Source organism: Heterocephalus glaber, unplaced genomic scaffold (assembly GCF_053883595.1).
Source record: "Heterocephalus glaber isolate CG9 unplaced genomic scaffold, H.glaber_assembly_v1.0 deba00000071, whole genome shotgun sequence".
In the NCBI taxonomy this organism is placed as follows: Eukaryota; Metazoa; Chordata; class Mammalia; order Rodentia; family Bathyergidae; genus Heterocephalus; species Heterocephalus glaber.
Genome location: NW_028258137.1, coordinates 30448636 through 30467604, shown reverse-complemented (window position 1 = coordinate 30467604; position 18969 = coordinate 30448636). Strand labels below are relative to the sequence as shown.

Genomic DNA, 18969 nt, shown 5'->3' with positions numbered 1-18969 from the left:
CCCACGACCACCCCTCTGTGGTGCCACAACAGGGCTGCCTTTGGGGAAAAGGAGAGAAGGGCAGTCAGCCCCATGTGAAAAGGAAGAAAAAGTGTGCTGGGAGGGGGCAGAGTCCTGCAAAGCACTTCTGTCACCACCTTGTGCCCTGCCCTGCTCTTGTGGTTCATATCTCGAGACCCAAAAAGCCTCCTGTGCCCCTACATGGGGCTTTGGGAGTGACAGGATTACAGCAGTGTGGCCCTCATCAGTGGATGAGTCTACAGCTAAACATGATTTTGGAAGGTGGAGCCTGGCTGGAGGAGGCGGGTCACTGGGGCAGGGCCTGGAAGAATATGTTTCCCTCTCTCCTCCCTGGAGCTCTCTCTCTGCCTCCTACTGCCAGGCCATGAAAGCATTTTCCCTCTACCATTCCCTTCTGCCATGCTACTGTGCCTTGGAGCCTGGGGGACTCTAGGTTGAAACCTCTGCAAGCCATGAGCCAAAATAAACCTCTCCTCATTTAAGCTCTGGATGCTGGGTATTTTCACCCAGCAATGAGGAAAGTAATCAAGATCCCCTGCCTTTCCCTCAGACTGCATGACCAGATGGCTCCTATGCCTCTGGTTGTGCAGATTCAGCCCATGGGGAGCCCAGAGAGAGATGAGAGGGAGGAGGAGGAAGGAGGAGGGAGAAGGTAAGTCCCTTTCCCTGGCTGCTTCCTGCAAGGACCCTGCTCTATGCAGTTCTCTCTCCTTTTGGGCACCAGTATCTGTCTCTCCTGGGCCTTGGTCAGTAAGCTGTCCTCGAGTTATCTTCTTCTGGGAGGAAGAGCCATCTGCTTCCCCTGGGCTCCTGACTGCTATGGAGAGGTCAGGGCAGGCTGAGGAAGGCCAGGGACTGAGGTTTTATTCTGAGATTCAGAGTTGGTGAAGGGTTTTAAGCAGAGGCCCCTGTGAAGGCTGGGATCCTTGGCCCTTGGTTTGGGCTCCAGACTGGAAACCTACATCCACTTGCCTTTTCCTGGCCCTGGGGGAGGCCTTGTCCACTCCTGTAGGGCTGAGTGAGCTGGCACTCCTGAGCCTCTGGGACCAAGAGGCAGTCAGAATGGGGAGGACAGGGACCCCAGGTAAAAGGTTTCCCTGACCCTGGTTCTCAAAATCCCTGGCTGCCTCAGTCAAGACTCCTGGGGGCAAGAGATAGAAACTCAACCCCAAGAAACTGAAGTAAAACCTGAAGTTGAACAAAGGCATTTATTGGCTCACAGTTTAAGTTCTGATTGTTTCTGGCTATGAGCTGGACTGGGGGCATGGCTTTTCTTTCACTTTCCCCTCCCTCTCTCTCTATTCCTTGGGTCTGCTCTGTTTTCTGCTCTGTTTTGCTCCTTTGAGAACAGGTCACCTCTCCTCGAAGTCATCAGCTTATTTCCAGCCAAAAAGTGCAGGTGCACCCCATGAGCTTCAGAGGAAGTCCCCGAAGTTATCTTGTTTGGCTTGGATGGATCCACAAGTCCATCTCTGAACCCTCCCTCCTCATCCAATCTGAGTCACACAGTCATTGTGCATCCAGAAAGTGTGTGACATCCACTGAACCCTGTAGACCTGGAGTTGGGCAAAGTGATTCCCCAAAGGAAAATTAAGGGAGAGTGAGCAAGAAAGGACAGGGTCTTGGGAAGGCCTGGCAGGCAGGTGGCCAACACCTCTGACAATGCCCTGCCTTCTCATGCTTGGGGATTTGCATTGCCATTTTGAAGGAGGACTCAGTTATTGTCCTAACTATTTTGTTTCTCTTATGTGTTCTCTGGAGGAGTCCTTCCCAGTCCATCTGAAATTCCAGGAGCAGAAGCCCTGCTGGCTCACGCTTTGTGACAAAAACCAAGAGTGCCTCCTTCCCCAGGCAGGAGCAATCATCTCATTGCCCTCTTGGCAATGATGCCTTTCCCAGTGCTAGGATGACCTTGCAAATCCAAATCTGAATCATTGACCATGGTTCAGTAACTCTCCATCCCGCTTGGCAGGGCAGGGCCTTCCCCTGCTTCTGTTCTTTCCCTTCATAACCCTGAAGCTCTTATGGCTATCTCAAAGAAAGGGCTTAGCACACTGGTCTTGTTGTTTCCAGTGTGACCCACACTAAGCAAATTCCTCTCATGTCTCACCACCACCACCTCTCTCTGATCACTTGTAAGGTGTGTGGTGGATTAACTACTGGTCATCCTGGAAAGCCCAGTTGAACTGAAGCAGCGTGGTTCTAGGTGTGGAAGATCCACAGGTGGAATGAGGCCAAGGGCATAAAAAGAAACCTGGAGGTCAAGATCTGGGCTGTTGATTTTCCTGGAGAAACTTGCAGAGGCTGGTTTTCCTGATGCAAGCTTGGCTGCTCTGGTAGTCAGAGGAGCTCAAGTCCTCGCTGTCGCTGGGAATGGCTGCTATTCTCATCAGGGGAGCCCTGATCTTTGCTGTGAGCATGGCTTCCTGGCTCCAGTGCAGATCCCTCAGCCTGGTGGCACAGACCCTTCATCCCCGCAGGTGCAGACTTCCTAGCTTCCACCACTGGCCTTTGGGCCTTCGTGGTGCAGATCTTGAATATGGACTCGCATGAGACATTGCTGTGGGCTCTAGGCCTCTGGCTGGACTCCTGGAGGACATTGCCTTGGGCTGTAGGCCCTTGGCTGGATTTTTCAGGTCTGTAATGCACGGACAGATCTCTTGTACTCTTGTGCATTTGACTTTTTGTGTGAATATTATAAAATAATCCTAAAAATTATGTGTCCTGTATTAATCTATTCCCTTGAAAACCCTGCCTATAACAAGGTGATAGGCGGCTGACTGGTTTGTTTCCCCTCCTCTCTTGAGTCAGGCCTCTGACCTATCTATGTCCCAGGGATTTGCTCTGTCCCTGCAGGAGTACAAACTGTATCCTAATGTTGTTGTGCCCCAGCACCTGGGACAATGTTCCTTTAAGAATTTTTGAAGCTGGACACAGTGGCACACACCTGTAATCCTAGCCCTGTGGGAGGCTGAAGCAAGAGGATATAGCAAGTTTGAGCCCAGGCTGGGAAACTTAGTGACTTAGTGATACTCTAAAAAAAAAAAAATTAAAGCGCTGGGACTGTAGGTCAGTGCAGTGGCACTGGGTTCAATCCTCAGTACATTAGACCCTTGACTTACAAGCTCAATTCGTTCTCAAAGCCTGGTTGTAACTCAAGTTGATCAATTGAGGCTCAGGCTCCTCTACACACCCTTCCAAGTCTCTTTCCCATATACAGGCAGAGGTCAGTGTCCTTGGAGACACATGGGCCCAAGATTTCTCAATTAACCCCCCACAGGTAAGGATGTTGCAATATTCTTTCCAGAAATCTTTAAGGGTTAAATCTGTATCTGAGACTATCTGGAAGCACAAGCAGTCAGCAATCAGGTCATAACTCAAGACTTCGGTCATAAGTTAAAACTAAAATTCCAGTTGTAACCCAAGTTGTTCGTATGTCAGGTTGGTCATGACTTGAGGGCCTACTGTACTAAATCAATCAAGCAATCCAAAAAAACCCCAAAAAGGCAATTAGAATCCCAGAATGAATGAAAGTCATGCCCTATCCTGATTCCTTCCGACTGCAGCCCTTGGTGGTTTCCCTGGGCTGCTGTAGCAAAGTACACAGGCTGGGTGGCATCAAACAAATGAAATATATTTTCTTGAAGTTCCAAATCAAGAGGTCTGCAGGGCCAGCGTGCCTTGAAGGAGCAGAATTCCTCCTTGCTCTTCCAGCTTCCAGTGGTGCCCAGCTTTCCTTACCCTGCAGCTTTGCCTCTGCCTCCAGGGCCACATGGAATTGTCCCTGTGTCTCCTTATGATTAGAGAAGGGTCATCCCAGGGTGATCTCATCTTAATGTGGGTATACAGAAGAACACATTCATGCACTTAGGACTTGAATATGTCTTGTTGGGGGACACAGTCCTACCCGGTACACCGCCTTTTTATGTCTGCATTAGGATTGGCTAAAAGATGCTCCAGTAGCGAATATAAACCCGCATCTCAAAAGTTTAGTATGTAAAAGTTTTCTTTTCACATATAATCTCAGTAGAGGGCCTGCTGCCCTCATCTTGTGGCTTTGCCATATCAGCAGGGGGCTCCCAGGTTACCGGTCAGGGGAAGAGGGCTCCAAAGGGGTGCAAAGGGCCCTGAAGTGCATCTCGTCCATTCACCAGGTCCGTTTCCACCATGCTGTCCTAGTCCTGGGCTCTGCACTGCTGGGCACTGCCACCTCTCAGCTGGGCCCTGTACTCTCACCTTCCTGCCTAGCCACTTGTGTAACTGATGCCGCCTCTCCATGGGCACCAAGAACCGTCAGTTGGACACCAGTCCCCTTGCAATGCCAAAACTACTGAGGTCTGAAAGTGGCGAAGTCAAAGCTGCCTGTTGTGTGCCAGAGGAGCTTCATGTCCTAGAACAAATTTTTCAAAAAGGTTAAAACTCAAGCTGGGCAAGTGATGTAAATGAGCAAAACTGAGAGAAGTGAGTCAGGCGGCAGGCAATAGAGGATAGCAAGGACTGTGGCAAACCAAAGCCCACGTCTCGTGAGAGAGGGGCAGCCACCACTGAGCCTCAGCTGATGGCTGCCTCATGGAAACCGGCACTCGGTGTTGCCAGATTTGGGGGAATTTTAAAAGCAAACCAGAAAGTCTGATTTTTAAGTCAAGTTTCCCAAATTTCAAAATGCTGTTCAGGCTGGATTCAGCCCACAGGCCACGAGTTTTCAAACCCCGCTGTAGTGAGACAACTTTTTCCATTTTCATTCCCTACTCTCTGCTCTCCAACTTGGCTCTCCGGCTATCCACAGGACCTGGACACGAGCCAAACAGGGAGCCAGGCCAAGAGGCAACCCCCTCCCCAGCTGACCTCAGCCTCGCCCTGCCCTCCCCAAACAGCCAAGCCTTCTGGCTGGGACAGGCCAGCTCAGCTCTGCTCCCTCCCAAAGGCCAGGTTCCTCCCAGAGGCTCCTCTGGGGCTGGCTCTGGCAGCCAGCGGGGCAGCCCTGCAGGCAAGGCTCAGAGGAGATGTGGGGCGCGCAGCCTCTTCACCAGGACCTCCACGCTCTCCCGGGTGTCCCTGCTGAGTCAGTCCCTTCTGCTCCCACACCAGGCTGGTCCTCGTGGACCCCTCCAGCCACCTCTTCCATGTTTTCAGACAGAGGGAACGCCCTTCTCCAGGGCATCTTGCTGGAAGCGTCACTGCCACCCAGCACCTCTGCCTCTTCAGTTCTCCTGGGATCAGTTCAGAGGTCGCTTCCTCCAAAGACTCCTTTGCCCGCCTGTAACACTTCAGGGCTTGAGGTCAAGAACTCCCACAGCCTGCTCGGTTCCTCCATGCAGCTTATCACTTGTCTTTTCCCAGAGAGGGAGGGGACATTCCTTAGGGACAAGGACACTCTGTGAGTGCCGTGCTCACCATAGTGCCTCTAGCATCTACAGCAGCACTAGGCCTGATGTCAAGTAGACACTTAAGAGATTTGCAGAAGGAAATAAGGAAAGAAAAGAAGGGAGGAGGAAGGGAAGCTAGTAGGCCTCTTCACTTTATGTTTCCACCTCTCTCTTCTCTGTTTCACTCACCTTCCTATCTCCATCTCTGACCACTATCAGTGCTTCTGACCATGACCACCCACCTGATGGTGACGCGCGGCACGGCTGAGAGTGCAGGGTGTCCTGACCCCTGGCAACCCTCAAACCTCAGGATATTAGTGGCCTAACGTGATAGAGCTCACCAGAAATCTCAGTACTCAGTCCTTAGCTATGTGCTGGGACTGGGGGTTGGGGGGAGAGGTCGCACTGATGGTGAACACAGCACGTAGGCCTGAAGCAGCTGGAGGGGAAGAAGTAGAGAAAGAAAACAGGAGAAAAGAAGAGAAACTTAAGTGGGGGGTGGGGTGGAGGGGGCGGGCCCCAGTGCGCCCCCTCCCCCGCCCCGCGCTGGCCACGCGCGCCCTCCCAGCCCAGCAGGCCACATCTGGAGGCTGCCCTCCCTTGTTTCCGCTGCATCCAGACTTCCTCTGGCGGTGGCTGGAAGCTGTGATCCGGGGCTTTAAATATACAAAGGGGTTGCCAGACCCGCGAGAACAGTTGTTAGCGCGGGCTTGGACGCACCGACCGGACCATGAGCCGCTGAGCCGCGCAGAGGCGAGGCGAGCTCGCATACGGACCCTCGGAACGCGGCGCTGAGCTGCGGAGCAGGCGCCAGCCGGGCGGGGCCGCAGCCGCCAGCACCGAGCCAGCGACCCCCGGGCGTCTCTCAGCCGGGAGCGCAACTATGCCGGCGCGAGTGCCCTGGGGCACGCTGGCCGGCGCGCTGCGGGCTCTCTGCGTCCTGAGCTGCCTGTGGGTCCTCGCTGCCGCCGCGCCGTCTCCCATCATCAAGTTCCCCGGTGATGTCGCCCCGAAAACGGACAAAGAACTGGCTGTGGTGAGTTGCAGGGCTGGCCTCCAGGAGCCAAGTTTACACAAACTTCGGAGGCAAAGGAGGGCGGCCCGCGGCTCTCCTTCAAGGGCATACTGTGTGGGGTGGGTGGGCGTCTCGGTAAACAGCTTAGGGAGTCTTTAGCAAACTAACGGGGGGCTCTTTTGTAAACGGAGGTGGTTTTGGTTAAGTGGAGAGGCCTTTGGCAAACAGCCTGGCAAGTTTTGCCCACAGCAAAGCTGCAGAGGAAGGAAAGAGGGGTGCTTTACAAATACCTGGGAGGGCTCTTTTTGTAAATAACGAGGACTTTGTCTTGGATCTGGAGGACCTGCTAAGGGGTCAGGCTTTGTAAAGGACATTTGGGCACACCTGGAGAGTTGGCAACTGTCCTTTAGCAAGCGCCTTGGTAAGGCCTTTGGCAGGGCAGCTTAATGGGTCTCGCTCGCAAGTGGGGGACTTCGGGAAAGGGATACTTTGGCAGATAACTTGGATAAACTTTTTCACATATGAGGGTGGCCAAACTGTGGCTTGACAAATTTCTGAAAGTCTTTGGCACATATTTGGAGAGGGTCTTAGATAAACATCTCCAAGGGAGCTTTTGCAAATAATCCGAGCAAGAGAGAGGCAAAGAGCAGCGCATCTTTTCCTCCTGGTTTAACGGACAAGTTGGCCAGGAGGGTCAAGGGTTGAGCCTCGGAGTTTCCTCAAACCTCTCCAAGGAGTCAAAAGATCGCAGGACACGCCTGGCCAGGAGGGCAGGCGCACGCGCGGTGGGAGGGGCCAGTGCTGCAGGCCGGGTGCGTGGGGCGGGGCTAACCCAGCCGCTGAAGTTCAAGGAGGTCCGCGGAGCTTCGGCTCAGATGTTGTTTTGAGAATGAGCACACCTGGTTCATGGGGCACCCTGGCCCCAGCGTTACATAAGCGGGGCTGGGGGGCTGCTATCAGGCTTGCCTTGACCCTGTAAACACCTGGGCCATGGACCATTCAAGGACCACAGGACGACTGTCCCCCGCTGACTCAGCTGCCCAAGAGATGCTCCTTCCTCCAGCAGCCTTCTCTCCAACCTGTCCACAACAGGAATCCTGTATCCCCAGGACATCCTGGGAACTCCTTCAGGATGCGACCCTAGTCCTCTTACTCCCTCATCTCCACATTCATGGCTTCTGTCCCTTCAGGGTACATGGGTGGAGGGATCTCTCTAAAGTTCTGGGGATCTATATTTCTCAGGGGCTTGGAGCTGGCTGGCATAACGATGTGTCTGGTTACTCATGAAAGTAGAACTTTGGAGTACCTCAAAACTACATGGGTCCCCACTTCTTCTACAGTCAATGATAGTCCATGTTACCCAGAAGCAAGACACTGGGGGATTAAGAAGAGGACCTGTGCTGGGCGTGTTGAGGCACACGTGTGATCCAAAGACTAATTGTGGCCAGGAGCAAAGCAGGGAGAGCTGTGGGCAAGGGCCAGGGCAGGACCTAGGGACTGAGCTATCCCATCAGAGGAGGTGGGAAGAGGTAAGTGAGGTAGGGTTAGCAAGGAAGGAAGTGAAAGCCCACATGTCCCTCCTAGTCCAGCCTTGAGTCCACACAAATGGTTCAAACAAGGTCGAACAAGGGCGTAGCCTGACCTCTGCCTTCCTCACACCTCCTGGGGAAGCAGATGACTCACGATACCTTGCAGACCCTTTTTGACCTCATTCCTCCTCTTGCCTGTTGGGAAATCCCACCTGGGGCTGAGCCTAAACTTCTCCTGCTGTGGGTTACACAAGGATAATACTGTTCTTGGACTCCTGGAAATCTAATGCTGTCTGTCCCGAGCTGACTCCACATGCAGGAAAGGGAAGATCTAGAATGCAGTTTTCACTGGCCAAAGTGACCCCCTCCACAGTCCAGGTCAGAACCCCCCAGGGCTCCCCTGGCTCTTCCTTCTGCCCTGGGGACCAGCCCACCATCTTGTCTCTGGTTTCTATGCCTGCCCCTCCATCTCCCCACACTCAGAGAGAGATTGGTCATGTATCAACCACGTATTTAGCCAGCAAACACTCACTGAGCACCTGCTATGTGCATAAGTCCATTCTATGTTTTGGGGACACAATTGATTCTCTAAGGCCAGAGTCAATAAAGAAGGAAGAAATGAAAGTAATAAGGTGCTTTGGAGACCATTGTTGCTGCCCAAAAAGAAAACAACACAAGAGTGAAACCTTTGGGAAAATGCTCAGTCAAAAAAGGCTTCATGGAGCAGGTGGCATTTGGGTTGAGACCCAAGGGAAGCTTCACAAGCTTTGGGGGCCAAGGGAATACTAAGTGTGACCTCGAGCAGACATAGACAAGGAGATGGAGCAAAAGGAGCACCAAGGCTTCCAGGCCAGGCTCCACACTCTTCTGGGCTCAGCTAGAGCCTGGGAAGAGCATGGCAGGTTCACAGGCTGGGGCAACCCCAAGGCCCTGCAGCTGTGGGCCATCAGATCACCACACTCTGTGCTGTTGAACAGCAAGTTCTTTCTTTAAAAGAAGATCCCAGCAACCACCCCTCTGTGGTGCCACAACAGGGCTGCTTTTGGGGAGAAGGAGAGAAGGGCAGTCAGCCCCATGTGAAGAGGAAGAAAAAGTGTGCTGGGAGAAGGGCAGAGTCCTGCAAAGGACTTCTGTCTCTGCCATTCCCTTCTGCCATGTCATCTTGCCTTGAACCAGCAGACTGTGGGCTGAAACCTCTACAACCTGTGAGCCAGAATACTCAAGTTTTAAGTTGTGGGTGCTGGGTATTTTGTCCCATCAAGGAAAAAAGTAACCAAGATGCCAGCCCTCTCCTCAGACTGAATGACCAGATGGCTCCTATGCCTCTGGTTGTGTGGATTCAGCCCATGGGGAGCCCAGGAAGAGATGAGAGGGAGGAAGAGGGAGAATGTAAGTCCCCTTTCCTGGCTGCTTCCTGCAAGGACCCTGCTCTGTGCAGTTCTCTCTCCTCTTGGGCTCCAGTATATGTCTCTCCTGGGCCTAGGATGGTGGCAGTTGCGTGCACCTGGCCCAGGTTCCTGCATCATGCTTTGTGCTGAGCTCCAGCCACCCACATTCTTTGGAATTAATCCCTTGGTCAGTAAGCTGTCCTCAGGTTATCTTCTTCTGGGAGGAAGAGCCATCTGCTCCTGACTGCTATGGAGAGGTCAGGGCAGGCTGAGGAAGGCCAGGGACTGAGGTTTTATTCTGAGATTCAGAGTTGGTGAAGGGTTTTAAGCAGAGGCCCCTGTGAAGGCTGGGATCCTTGGCCCTTGGTTTGGGCTCCAGACTGGAAACCTACATCCACTTGCCTTTTCCTGGCCCTGGGGGAGGCCTTGTCCACTCCTGTAGGGCTGAGTGAGCTGGCACTCCTGAGCCTCTGGGACCAAGAGGCAGTCAGAATGCGGAGGACAGGGACCCCAGGTAAAAGGTTTCCCTGACCCTGGTTCTCAAAATCCCTGGCTGCCTCAGTCAAGACTCCTGGGGGCAAGAGATAGAAACTCAACCCCAAGAAACTGAAGCAAAACCTGAAGTTGAACAAAGGCATTTATTAGCTCACAGTTTAAATTCTGATTGTTTCTGGCTATGAGCTGGACTGGGGGCATGGCTTTTCTTTCACTTTCCCCTCCCTCTCTCTCTATTCCTTGGGTCTGCTCTGTTTGGTGACCTGTTCTCAAAGGTCACCTCTCCTCGAAGTCATCAGCTTATTTCCAGCCAAAAAGTGCAGGTGCACCCCATGAGCTTCAGAGGAAGTCCCCGAAGTTATCTTGTTTGGCTTGGATGGATCCACAAGTCCATCTCTGAACCCTCCCTCCTCATCCAATCTGAGTCACACAGTCATTGTGCATCCAGAAAGTGTGTGACATCCACTGAACCCTGTAGACCTGGAGTTGGGCAAAGTGATTCCCCAAAGGAAAATTAAGGGAGAGTGAGCAAGAAAGGACAGGGTCTTGGGAAGGCCTGGCAGGCAGGTGGCCAACACCTCTGACAATGCCCTGCCTTCTCATGCTTGGGGATTTGCATTGCCATTTTGAAGGAGGACTCAGTTATTGTCCTAACTATTTTGTTTCTCTTATGTGTTCTCTGGAGGAGTCCTTCCCAGTCCATCTGAAATTCCAGGAGCAGAAGCCCTGCTGGCTCACGCTTTGTGACAAAAACCAAGAGTGCCTCCTTCCCCAGGCAGGAGCAATCATCTCATTGCCCTCTTGGCAATGATGCCTTTCCCAGTGCTAGGACGACCCCACAAATCCAGACCTGAATCATTGACTATAGCTTGGTAACTCTCCATCCCGCTTGGCAGGGCAGGGCCTTCCCCTGCTTCTGTCCTTCTCCTACATATTCCTGAAGTTCTTGTGGATACTGCAGAGAAAGGGCTTAGCGTATTGTTCCACTATTTCCTTCCAGTGTGGCCACACTAAACGAATCCTTCTGCTTCTCTACCACCATGTCACTCTGATCAGTCTCTTGAAGTGTTAGGTGGCTGACTTTAGTCTGTTCCCCCTCCTTCCCATAGTCAGGCCTCTGGCCTAGGCCCCCAGGATTGCTACATTTTCCTTTACCAGTACAAATGGTCTCCTGATGTTGTTGTGCCTCACACCTGGGACATGTTTCTTTCAGAATTTCTGAAACTCGGCACAGTGGCACACACTTGTAATCCCAGCCCTGTGGGAGGCTGAGCAGGAGGAGTGCAAGTTAGAGCCCAGCTTGGGCAACTTAGCAACTTAGTCAGACCCTGTCTCAAAATAAATACAATAATACAAAAAAGGCGGAGGATGTTGCTCAGTACTTAGGTACTAGTGTCAATTCCTAGTACCATAAAAATACATAAATATAAAAAGAGGTGCCATGGACTTAGGCTGACTCCCTGGCTTCAAACTTAGGAGTGCAGTAAACAGCTGCTAATCTTGGACAACTGATTTACCTCTAGAATTCCAGGTTGTTCACTTGCAAACTGAGGGCTACATTGGCACTTATGTCAGGTCAGAGAGGTAATCTTGGACATTTGGAAGGGTACCTGGCATTGGTAAACACTCAGTAAGTGTCAGTCATTGCTTTCACCGTATTATGTTATAACCTCCTTTTCCTCTTCCTTACTATCCCAGTGAGGTTAGAGCTGCTTTCAGTGATCTCCTGGCTCCTTTTGCCATTCCAACACAGCACTGATCACTTACTTAATTTTGCATTTGTTTGTGATCCATCAGCCTCCCTGCACTGAGATTTGAATCATAGAGACTAGAAATGTCTGCCTTGTTCACCAGTTTATCCCCAGCAATTGCACAGGAATTGGCACATGGAAGGTATCAAAATGCACTCACTGAATAAAGAAATGAATCATTTGGTCCCCACATCTCTTCATAGACCTGTTTGATTTTGGCTTCAGTTTAGGCAAGGACCATTTTACTTTTGAAAATGGCAGGTTCAGGATCTGAACCCAGGTTCTGTCTGCTGCCAGAGACCATGCATGAAGCCATTGAATCTCTATATGAGTAGAAAAGGAGAAAACTCATCCCTAAGTCACCAGCTATCAGATAGCTCACTGAAGTGATGGAGCTAAAGGAAGAGAGCTGGAGTATTTATGGTTCCAGGATGGGCTCTGGAGCCAGATTGCTTGGTCCCAAATCCAGTCTGCTATTTGTGAGCCGTGTGATCTTAGGCAAGTTGCTTACTTTCTCTGTGCTTTATTTTCTTTCTCTGTGTGATGGGAATAATACAGTATTTCCATTAAAGAGTTGTTGTGAGCATTAAATGTGTTCATATATACTGACTTCAGGCATATAGTAAGCACCCAGCACCAATAAGGTCACTATGCTTTCTACAGCTTTGTGACAGAGCTGGCTTGGGAACCACTGCTCTTCGATTCTGTCCTCTCTGGAGTAGGGGCTGGACTGGAGAGTGGCTGCTGCAGCCTGCTTTGGTCAGTGTTCTGTTATCTTGACATGGCTCCTCGCTGTCACTGATCTTTCCTTCCAGCAATACCTGAACACTTTCTATGGCTGCCCCAAGGATAGTTGCAACCTGTTTGTGCTGAAGGACACTCTTAAGAAGATGCAGAAGTTCTTCGGGCTGCCCCAGACAGGTGAACTTGACCAGAACACCATCGAGACCATGCGGAAGCCACGCTGCGGCAACCCAGATGTGGCCAACTACAACTTTTTCCCCCGAAAGCCCAAGTGGGACAAGAACCAGATCACATACAGGTGCCAAAGCAGGGTTAGGGGAGGCAGGGCCATTGGGCTAAGAGACACAGAGTCTGCTTGCATCTACCTTCTCCCCACTCAGGGAACCCATATCAGTAGTGAGGGTGGGCATCTTGGGGAATTTGCATCCAGAGTTCTTGGTGAAGGGAGTCAGACAGACCTGGATTCCAGCCTCACACTCAACTAACCATGGGGCACTGGGCTTTGTGCCATTCAGTGTTTTGAGAATTGCCTTCCAATCTACAAACCTGGGCTAAAAACACCTTTCGTCAGAGCCTGGGTTGGGGAACTTAGGTAGTCCACATATAAATGAAGGGCTTCCAGAGTATATGGCACATGGCAGGGAATGAGAATTAGTCATAATCATTATTATTATTAGATGTGTCATTGGGGCAGGCGGAGGAAGCCTGATTGACTGCTAATTGGGTTTTTGTTTTACTGAGTTGTTTTAATTGCTTGCTAACTGAATTAAGAGCTATGCTCTGTGTGGCTGGTCCTGGATTCCAAAGATGAAGGCTCTGCCCTGTGTCCCATAATGCAGTCTTCATGTCCTTGCCTACCTTTGCACCTGACAGAACTCAGAGATGAAACTGTTATGTTAGGACCTGAAAGTGTTGGCTGATTTGTCATCCCATTGGTGACAAGGCATTTTGGAAGGGCTGTTCTCTTAGAGTGCATACATGTTCCTGTACAAGCATGCTCACATGCACACAATCCTGCACACATATGTGAATGTACATGCTTGTGGACCACTCACATGCTTATACACATACTTATACGCTTCTGTACACACATACACATTTGTATACATTGCACACATACTTGGCTATGTACGCACAGGCTTGCACACATTCATGCATACTCATGTGCATTTCTGCCACCCTCAGGATCCTTGGCTACACACCTGATCTGGACCCCGAGACAGTGGATGATGCCTTTGCTCGTGCCCTCCAAGTCTGGAGTGACGTAACCCCACTACGGTTTTCTCGCATCCATGATGGAGAAGCTGACATTATGATCAACTTTGGCCGCTGGGGTAGGCAGGAGACAGGCTGGTGGCAGGTTGGGGCAGGGATGTAGAGACAAAAGGGCTGTTTGGACATTAGAGAGGCGTAGAGTCCAACGTAGATAACAGCAGCAGGTGTAGACAATGGAGTGATTTAGATGGGGGCAGCACAACATGGCACAGACACTGAAGGGCCACATAGACATAAGGACGTGGGAAGTGACACAGTGTAACCTGGAGGCAGTAAAATCCTGAAGTAAGTGTCCAACTGTACAGCCCAAATGGTAGCCATTAAGTACATATGGCTATTTAAATTTAAATTAGCAGATATTTTTAAAATTAAAATTCAATGTGTCAGTCATGCTAGCCACATTTCAAGTGCTCAGGGGCCACATGAAGCTAGTGACCTCTTTGCAGCATAAAGAATATCTGCATCATCACAGAAAGTCTGTTGAGTATTGCTGGTAGACATGGAGGAGCTATAGATATGAGAGTGGCTCATACATGGTGGTGCAGTGTAGACATGAATAGATCCAGGGTCAAGGCCACTAGGTTAATTGGTGGTTTGAACCCTGGTAGTAGCATAGACTTGAAGACAGGTAATGTAGAACTGAATGGTGTAGTCGTGAGGGTACAGGGTTAGGCACAGGAAGCCATGTAGAGCTGTGAATGGGTGAATGGACTTTGGTAGTAGGCATGGGTTAGAGTAGTGGATACTAGTGATAGTGTGACCTTAAGGCTGGATATGGCTGAGAGGGCAGTATTAACAGGAAGGTAGATGGTGCAGGCATTAGAGACAATGAGGGTAAGTGATGGGGACACCAGTGTGGTGTCATAGGTATGTGAGTAGATATTGTGGCAATGGTAGTAGTATAGACAATGAAGGTAGATGGTACAGATAAGGGAGCCATGCGGACTTGAGGGACTAGTGTAGTCCATAGGATGGTCACAATCGGGTTGGAAAAGTATCTACTGACTCCTTGTTTTCCCAGTGCTGAAAAACCTCAGTGGGCCTGGGGAAGGGGGCAGAAGTTAGGTGGATGGGGTGTGGATGTGTTTTGGGGTCCAGCAAGGTGGCTGGAAGCTGACACCTTGTGTACATTTCAGAGCATGGAGATGGGTACCCGTTCGATGGGAAGGATGGGCTACTGGCTCATGCCTTTGCTCCAGGTCCTGGGGTTGGGGGAGACTCTCACTTCGATGATGATGAGCTGTGGACTCTTGGAGAAGGGCAAGGTAAGACAGCCCTCTGCATGTGTACTTGTCACCTGGCATCAAGGACCATGGCTTCTCTGGTGACCTTGATCCCTTCTATCTGCTCTGATGGGACAGGGGCAATGGGAGGGGAAGGGAAATCACACTTCTGGCAGCCAGAATCCTAGTCTCCAAAGAAAGGCTCCCAGGACCAAACCACAAGCTCCAGTTCCATGTTGCCCTCAGTGGTCCGTGTGAAGTATGGAAACGCCGACGGGGAGTACTGCAAGTTCCCCTTCCTCTTCAACGGCCGCGAGTATACCAGTTGCACAGATGCAGGCCGCAGTGATGGCTTCCTGTGGTGCTCCACCTCCTACAACTTTGAGAAGGACGGCAAGTACGGCTTCTGTCCCCATGAAGGTGAGCACCTATCCTGGCCCTCAGTCTCCTCCCAGGCCTGCAGCCTTCTTGAGGTCTCTGCTCTGCCCCTGCCTCTGGAGGCCGATCAGCCACTGTCCTCCATGACTCTATGTTCCACCATCCTGGCTTGGGCCATCTCTGGATCTGTCTCATCTGTACCCTGATAGCTTCGCATTGCTTAATGATGGGGACACATTCTTAGAAATGTGTAGTTAGGCAAGTGTAACATCCTGAAATCACTTACACAAACTAAGATGCTCTTGCTGTCACTAGATGATATAATCTTCTAGAACCACCATCATATGGTACCACTGTCATATGGTCCTTTTTTTGACCAAAATGTCATTGTGCATGACCAGATTTACTTAATACTTTGATTAATTCAATTTTTAAAAGTCTTACCATTAGCCATAATGTATGTGAAGTCATAGGCTCACTGTGCTAATTATTTTTTTAACATAAACGAGAATGAATATAGAATAATTAAAATGTCTGGTGATTCTAGGCTCACTTTCTATACTCCAACCAGGGCTGAGGGCTGAAGGGCCCGAGCAGAGGCTTGGGGAAGGGTGGAGGCCTAGCAGTAAGTTAAGGAGGCAGGACTCAGGCCAAGCTGCCATCTGGCTGGGGTCTTCTACCCTGTGAATATCAGCCATTGGTCTGCACCACTTTTAATGCCAACTCTGCTAATGAGTGAGTGTGTGGGGGGATCTATGCCATCTGATTTTCTGGGCTCTGCCTTCTGTCTATGCAGCATGTCTAGCTTGTGTCTCATCTTTGTGTCTTGACAAGGGCATTAAGCTTGACTCAGTATTTTGTGTGTGTGTGCCCTTGTGTGTGTGTGTGTTTCAAACTCTATTTTCAGATTTTGAAGTCATCTAGGAGGAAAAGACTTAAAATGTATAAGTGTATGACATATACATTCAACCCTTTCTTAAAATATTCTTGACTTGGGCTGGGGATTTAGCTCAGTGGTGCCGCCACCTGCCTCATAAGCGCAAGGTCCTGAGTTTGATCCCCGGTACCCCCCCAAAAATATTCTTGACATACTTCATAATCACAAATCATAACAAAATAGTAAGGCTTCATAGAAATCAGGTCATCATATTTGATGAGTTTAGAGATCAAACCTCTTTAAATTTTGAGGAAAATGGGAGAAAATCTAAAATTCTTTTCTAAATACTTCTTTCTTTCCATCTTGTAAAGATGCTTCACTATACCCTAAAGACCTTCCGTCTGTTTGGGTATAATTACATGTGTTTGGGAAATCTCTCTGACCCCATTTCGACCAACACTGGGCACCAACCTTCGTGACAGAAGGCAAGAAGCAAAGAACTTGCTAATTGTCTTGCTGTTTACTTTCAGTACCAAAGCTAAACTTTGCATTAAGTAAGAATTTAAACTATTAGTCAGGAATTTCTAAATAAAAATCTTGTTCTTGTCTTGCATTTCCCATCAAGGAGTCAGGTGGCGGCATTAACCCTTACTTGAGTCAGTGCCTTTGATTGGAACAGGATACCTTGATAATCAAAACAGCTTTATTTTATAAACTCAGGAGGGGTTTCCCCTGCATTGGACATTAGCCATTTACTTGGTCTTCAGCCAGGTGCGAGTATGCACAACACACGTGCTTGGGTCTCGCGGTTCATGTTACTCAGCCCCTCCTGACTGCTGAGTCAGTGTCTGCTTCTTGCCCTCCTGGTTGGGGAATGGATCTAGGAGGAGTCAGGGGGTTCCTGGCTGGTAGAAATCTAGTTGATGGGAGGCCAGAGGTGGGGTGGGGGTCGCTGACCTCAGTCGAAGTTAACCCTTCATCTTTCCTCACTCCCAAACCACTAAGGTCTCTGGGCTCAGTTTGGCCTTTCCCCTGGGTCCCATTGCTTCTGGCATCACAGGACAAAGGCTCTTGTTTGGGAGAGGTGAAGCAGTGAGGACAGGGCCCTGAATCCTGAAGTGGGAGATCAGGGACTGGGCCCCATTCCGGCCATGGCAGAGTTAACAGGACTTGGTGAGGTCACCTCTGGCGCCACTGTGCACAGATGGTCTTTATTACGCACTTGTGGTTTTGCTAGTTGGCAATTCCAGAGCAACACCATTTTGTAGCCTTGGGGTGGATGTGGGGACAGGAGAGCAGGGAGAGAACTCAGGACAGACAGGGCAGATCTTGAGTCACAGTCCTTCCTCCGATTCTCCAGTTGTGGCCCTTGTCCGGGGAGTGGGAGTCTTCTGTGTGTATTGAAAGGATTTTGAAGACAACTCCTTCTCCTCCTCCTTCTTACCTCCGCCCTTCCTCCACTCTCTCCTGTAGGGACCACAGCAGAGCTGTCCAGGAATGTTCCCTGGGGTTGAAGAGCAGTGGTCCTTTCTCTCTGCACATCCACAAAGACAGAGTGATCCAGAGAGTGAGATCGGTGAATTTTGTAGTTTTCAAGTACAGCCTGCATTCACTTCATTCATGTGACTGTGAACTATTCTGGAACCATCCTAGTCTCAGCCTCAGTTTCCCCATCTATCAAACGGAGAGATTCTTACAGATATGGCCACCCTGGGGGATATAGTTAGCAATCTGATGGTGTAGACTTTGAGCAGGCAAAGTGGATGTTGACCTTGATGTTAGGGCAGAGTTCTGGAGACCACTGCTGCATGCCAAGGGTTGACCATTTCATGCCTAATGTCCATGAGGTCCCAGGGGAAGGAACAGAGGGGACAGGGCTGCAGGGCTTCTCTCCAGGAGCTCACAGAACCAATAAACGATGATGGTTTTAATATTTTAGCAACACAACTTCACTGGTGTGAACTGGCAGGTGCGCAGCCTGGCAGCTCTGTGCCCAGGCAGGTGTCTCTCTCTCATGGACCCCCATCTCCCTCCCCCAGCCCTGTTCACCATGGGTGGCAATGCTGACGGACAGCCCTGCAAGTTCCCGTTCCGCTTCCAGGGCACCTCCTACAACAGCTGCACCACTGAGGGCCGCACGGATGGCTACCGCTGGTGTGGCACCACCGAGGACTACGACCGAGACAAGAAGTATGGCTTCTGCCCTGAGACTGGTGGGTGTCACATCCTGCTGTCTGCTAGAAACCCACCTGATCACCCCTAACTTCCTTTCCTGAGGATAGGGGTGCCCAGTAGAATCCTTGGCAGCTAGCACAGTGTGGGCACAGAAATCTGGACAAATGTGAGGCACCAACAGCCACCTGAGCCTAAGTGTCAGGCCTGCTTAGCACCCTCTCTGAGACCTGCACCTCTTGTCTCTCCTCTCTCTGACCTTGCTGTCTCTTCTCCCTGCTTTTTCTAGTCTGCTTCTTCTCTTATCTGTTTTTCACTGAGGACTCCCTTCCTCTATCCTTCTCTCCTTTCCTTCTCCCTTCTGCCAGGCATGCTTTATGTAGCACACTCAGAGGTTGGTCTCCCCAAGACCCTGCTTGTGGGTGTTACAATACAGGGGTGTATGTTGGGACCATCAGCCCCCTGGGCATCTGGCCCTTCTGCCCCCGTAGGTGGGAGGCTGGTAACAGCTCTGCAATCGGGCGGCCTGGGTTTGAACCTCAGCTTTGGCTCTAAGTATCTGCTCAGTCAAGTTTCTTAATCTCTGCAAACTTAGGGATCTGTATCCATGGTTTCTCCATGGGTGTAGCCTGTGGCCCCCACTGTGCAGGCTTAGTGGGGGTGGAGGTGAGATGTGGGTAAAGCTCTTGATCTAGGGCCTGGGACAGAGTGAGGACTCCGTAAATGTGGTTTGTT

The 18969-nt window shown here is 50.7% G+C and overlaps 1 protein-coding gene across 1 annotated transcript in view; it reads left to right on the top strand.

Moving 5' to 3' along the window:
- Positions 1–5953: 5953 nt before the first annotated feature.
- The window catches only part of Mmp2 (matrix metallopeptidase 2), a 28501-nt gene continuing 15485 nt past the window's right edge, over positions 5954–18969 (top strand). Inside the window, exons 1-6 of the mRNA XM_004847911.4 lie at positions 5954–6423; positions 12381–12607; positions 13495–13643; positions 14721–14849; positions 15054–15227; positions 18102–18275. Of these exons, the coding sequence (XP_004847968.1) occupies positions 6271–6423; positions 12381–12607; positions 13495–13643; positions 14721–14849; positions 15054–15227; positions 18102–18275 (1006 nt within the window). The 5' untranslated portion in view covers positions 5954–6270. The remainder of the gene's footprint in view (positions 6424–12380; positions 12608–13494; positions 13644–14720; positions 14850–15053; positions 15228–18101; positions 18276–18969) is intronic.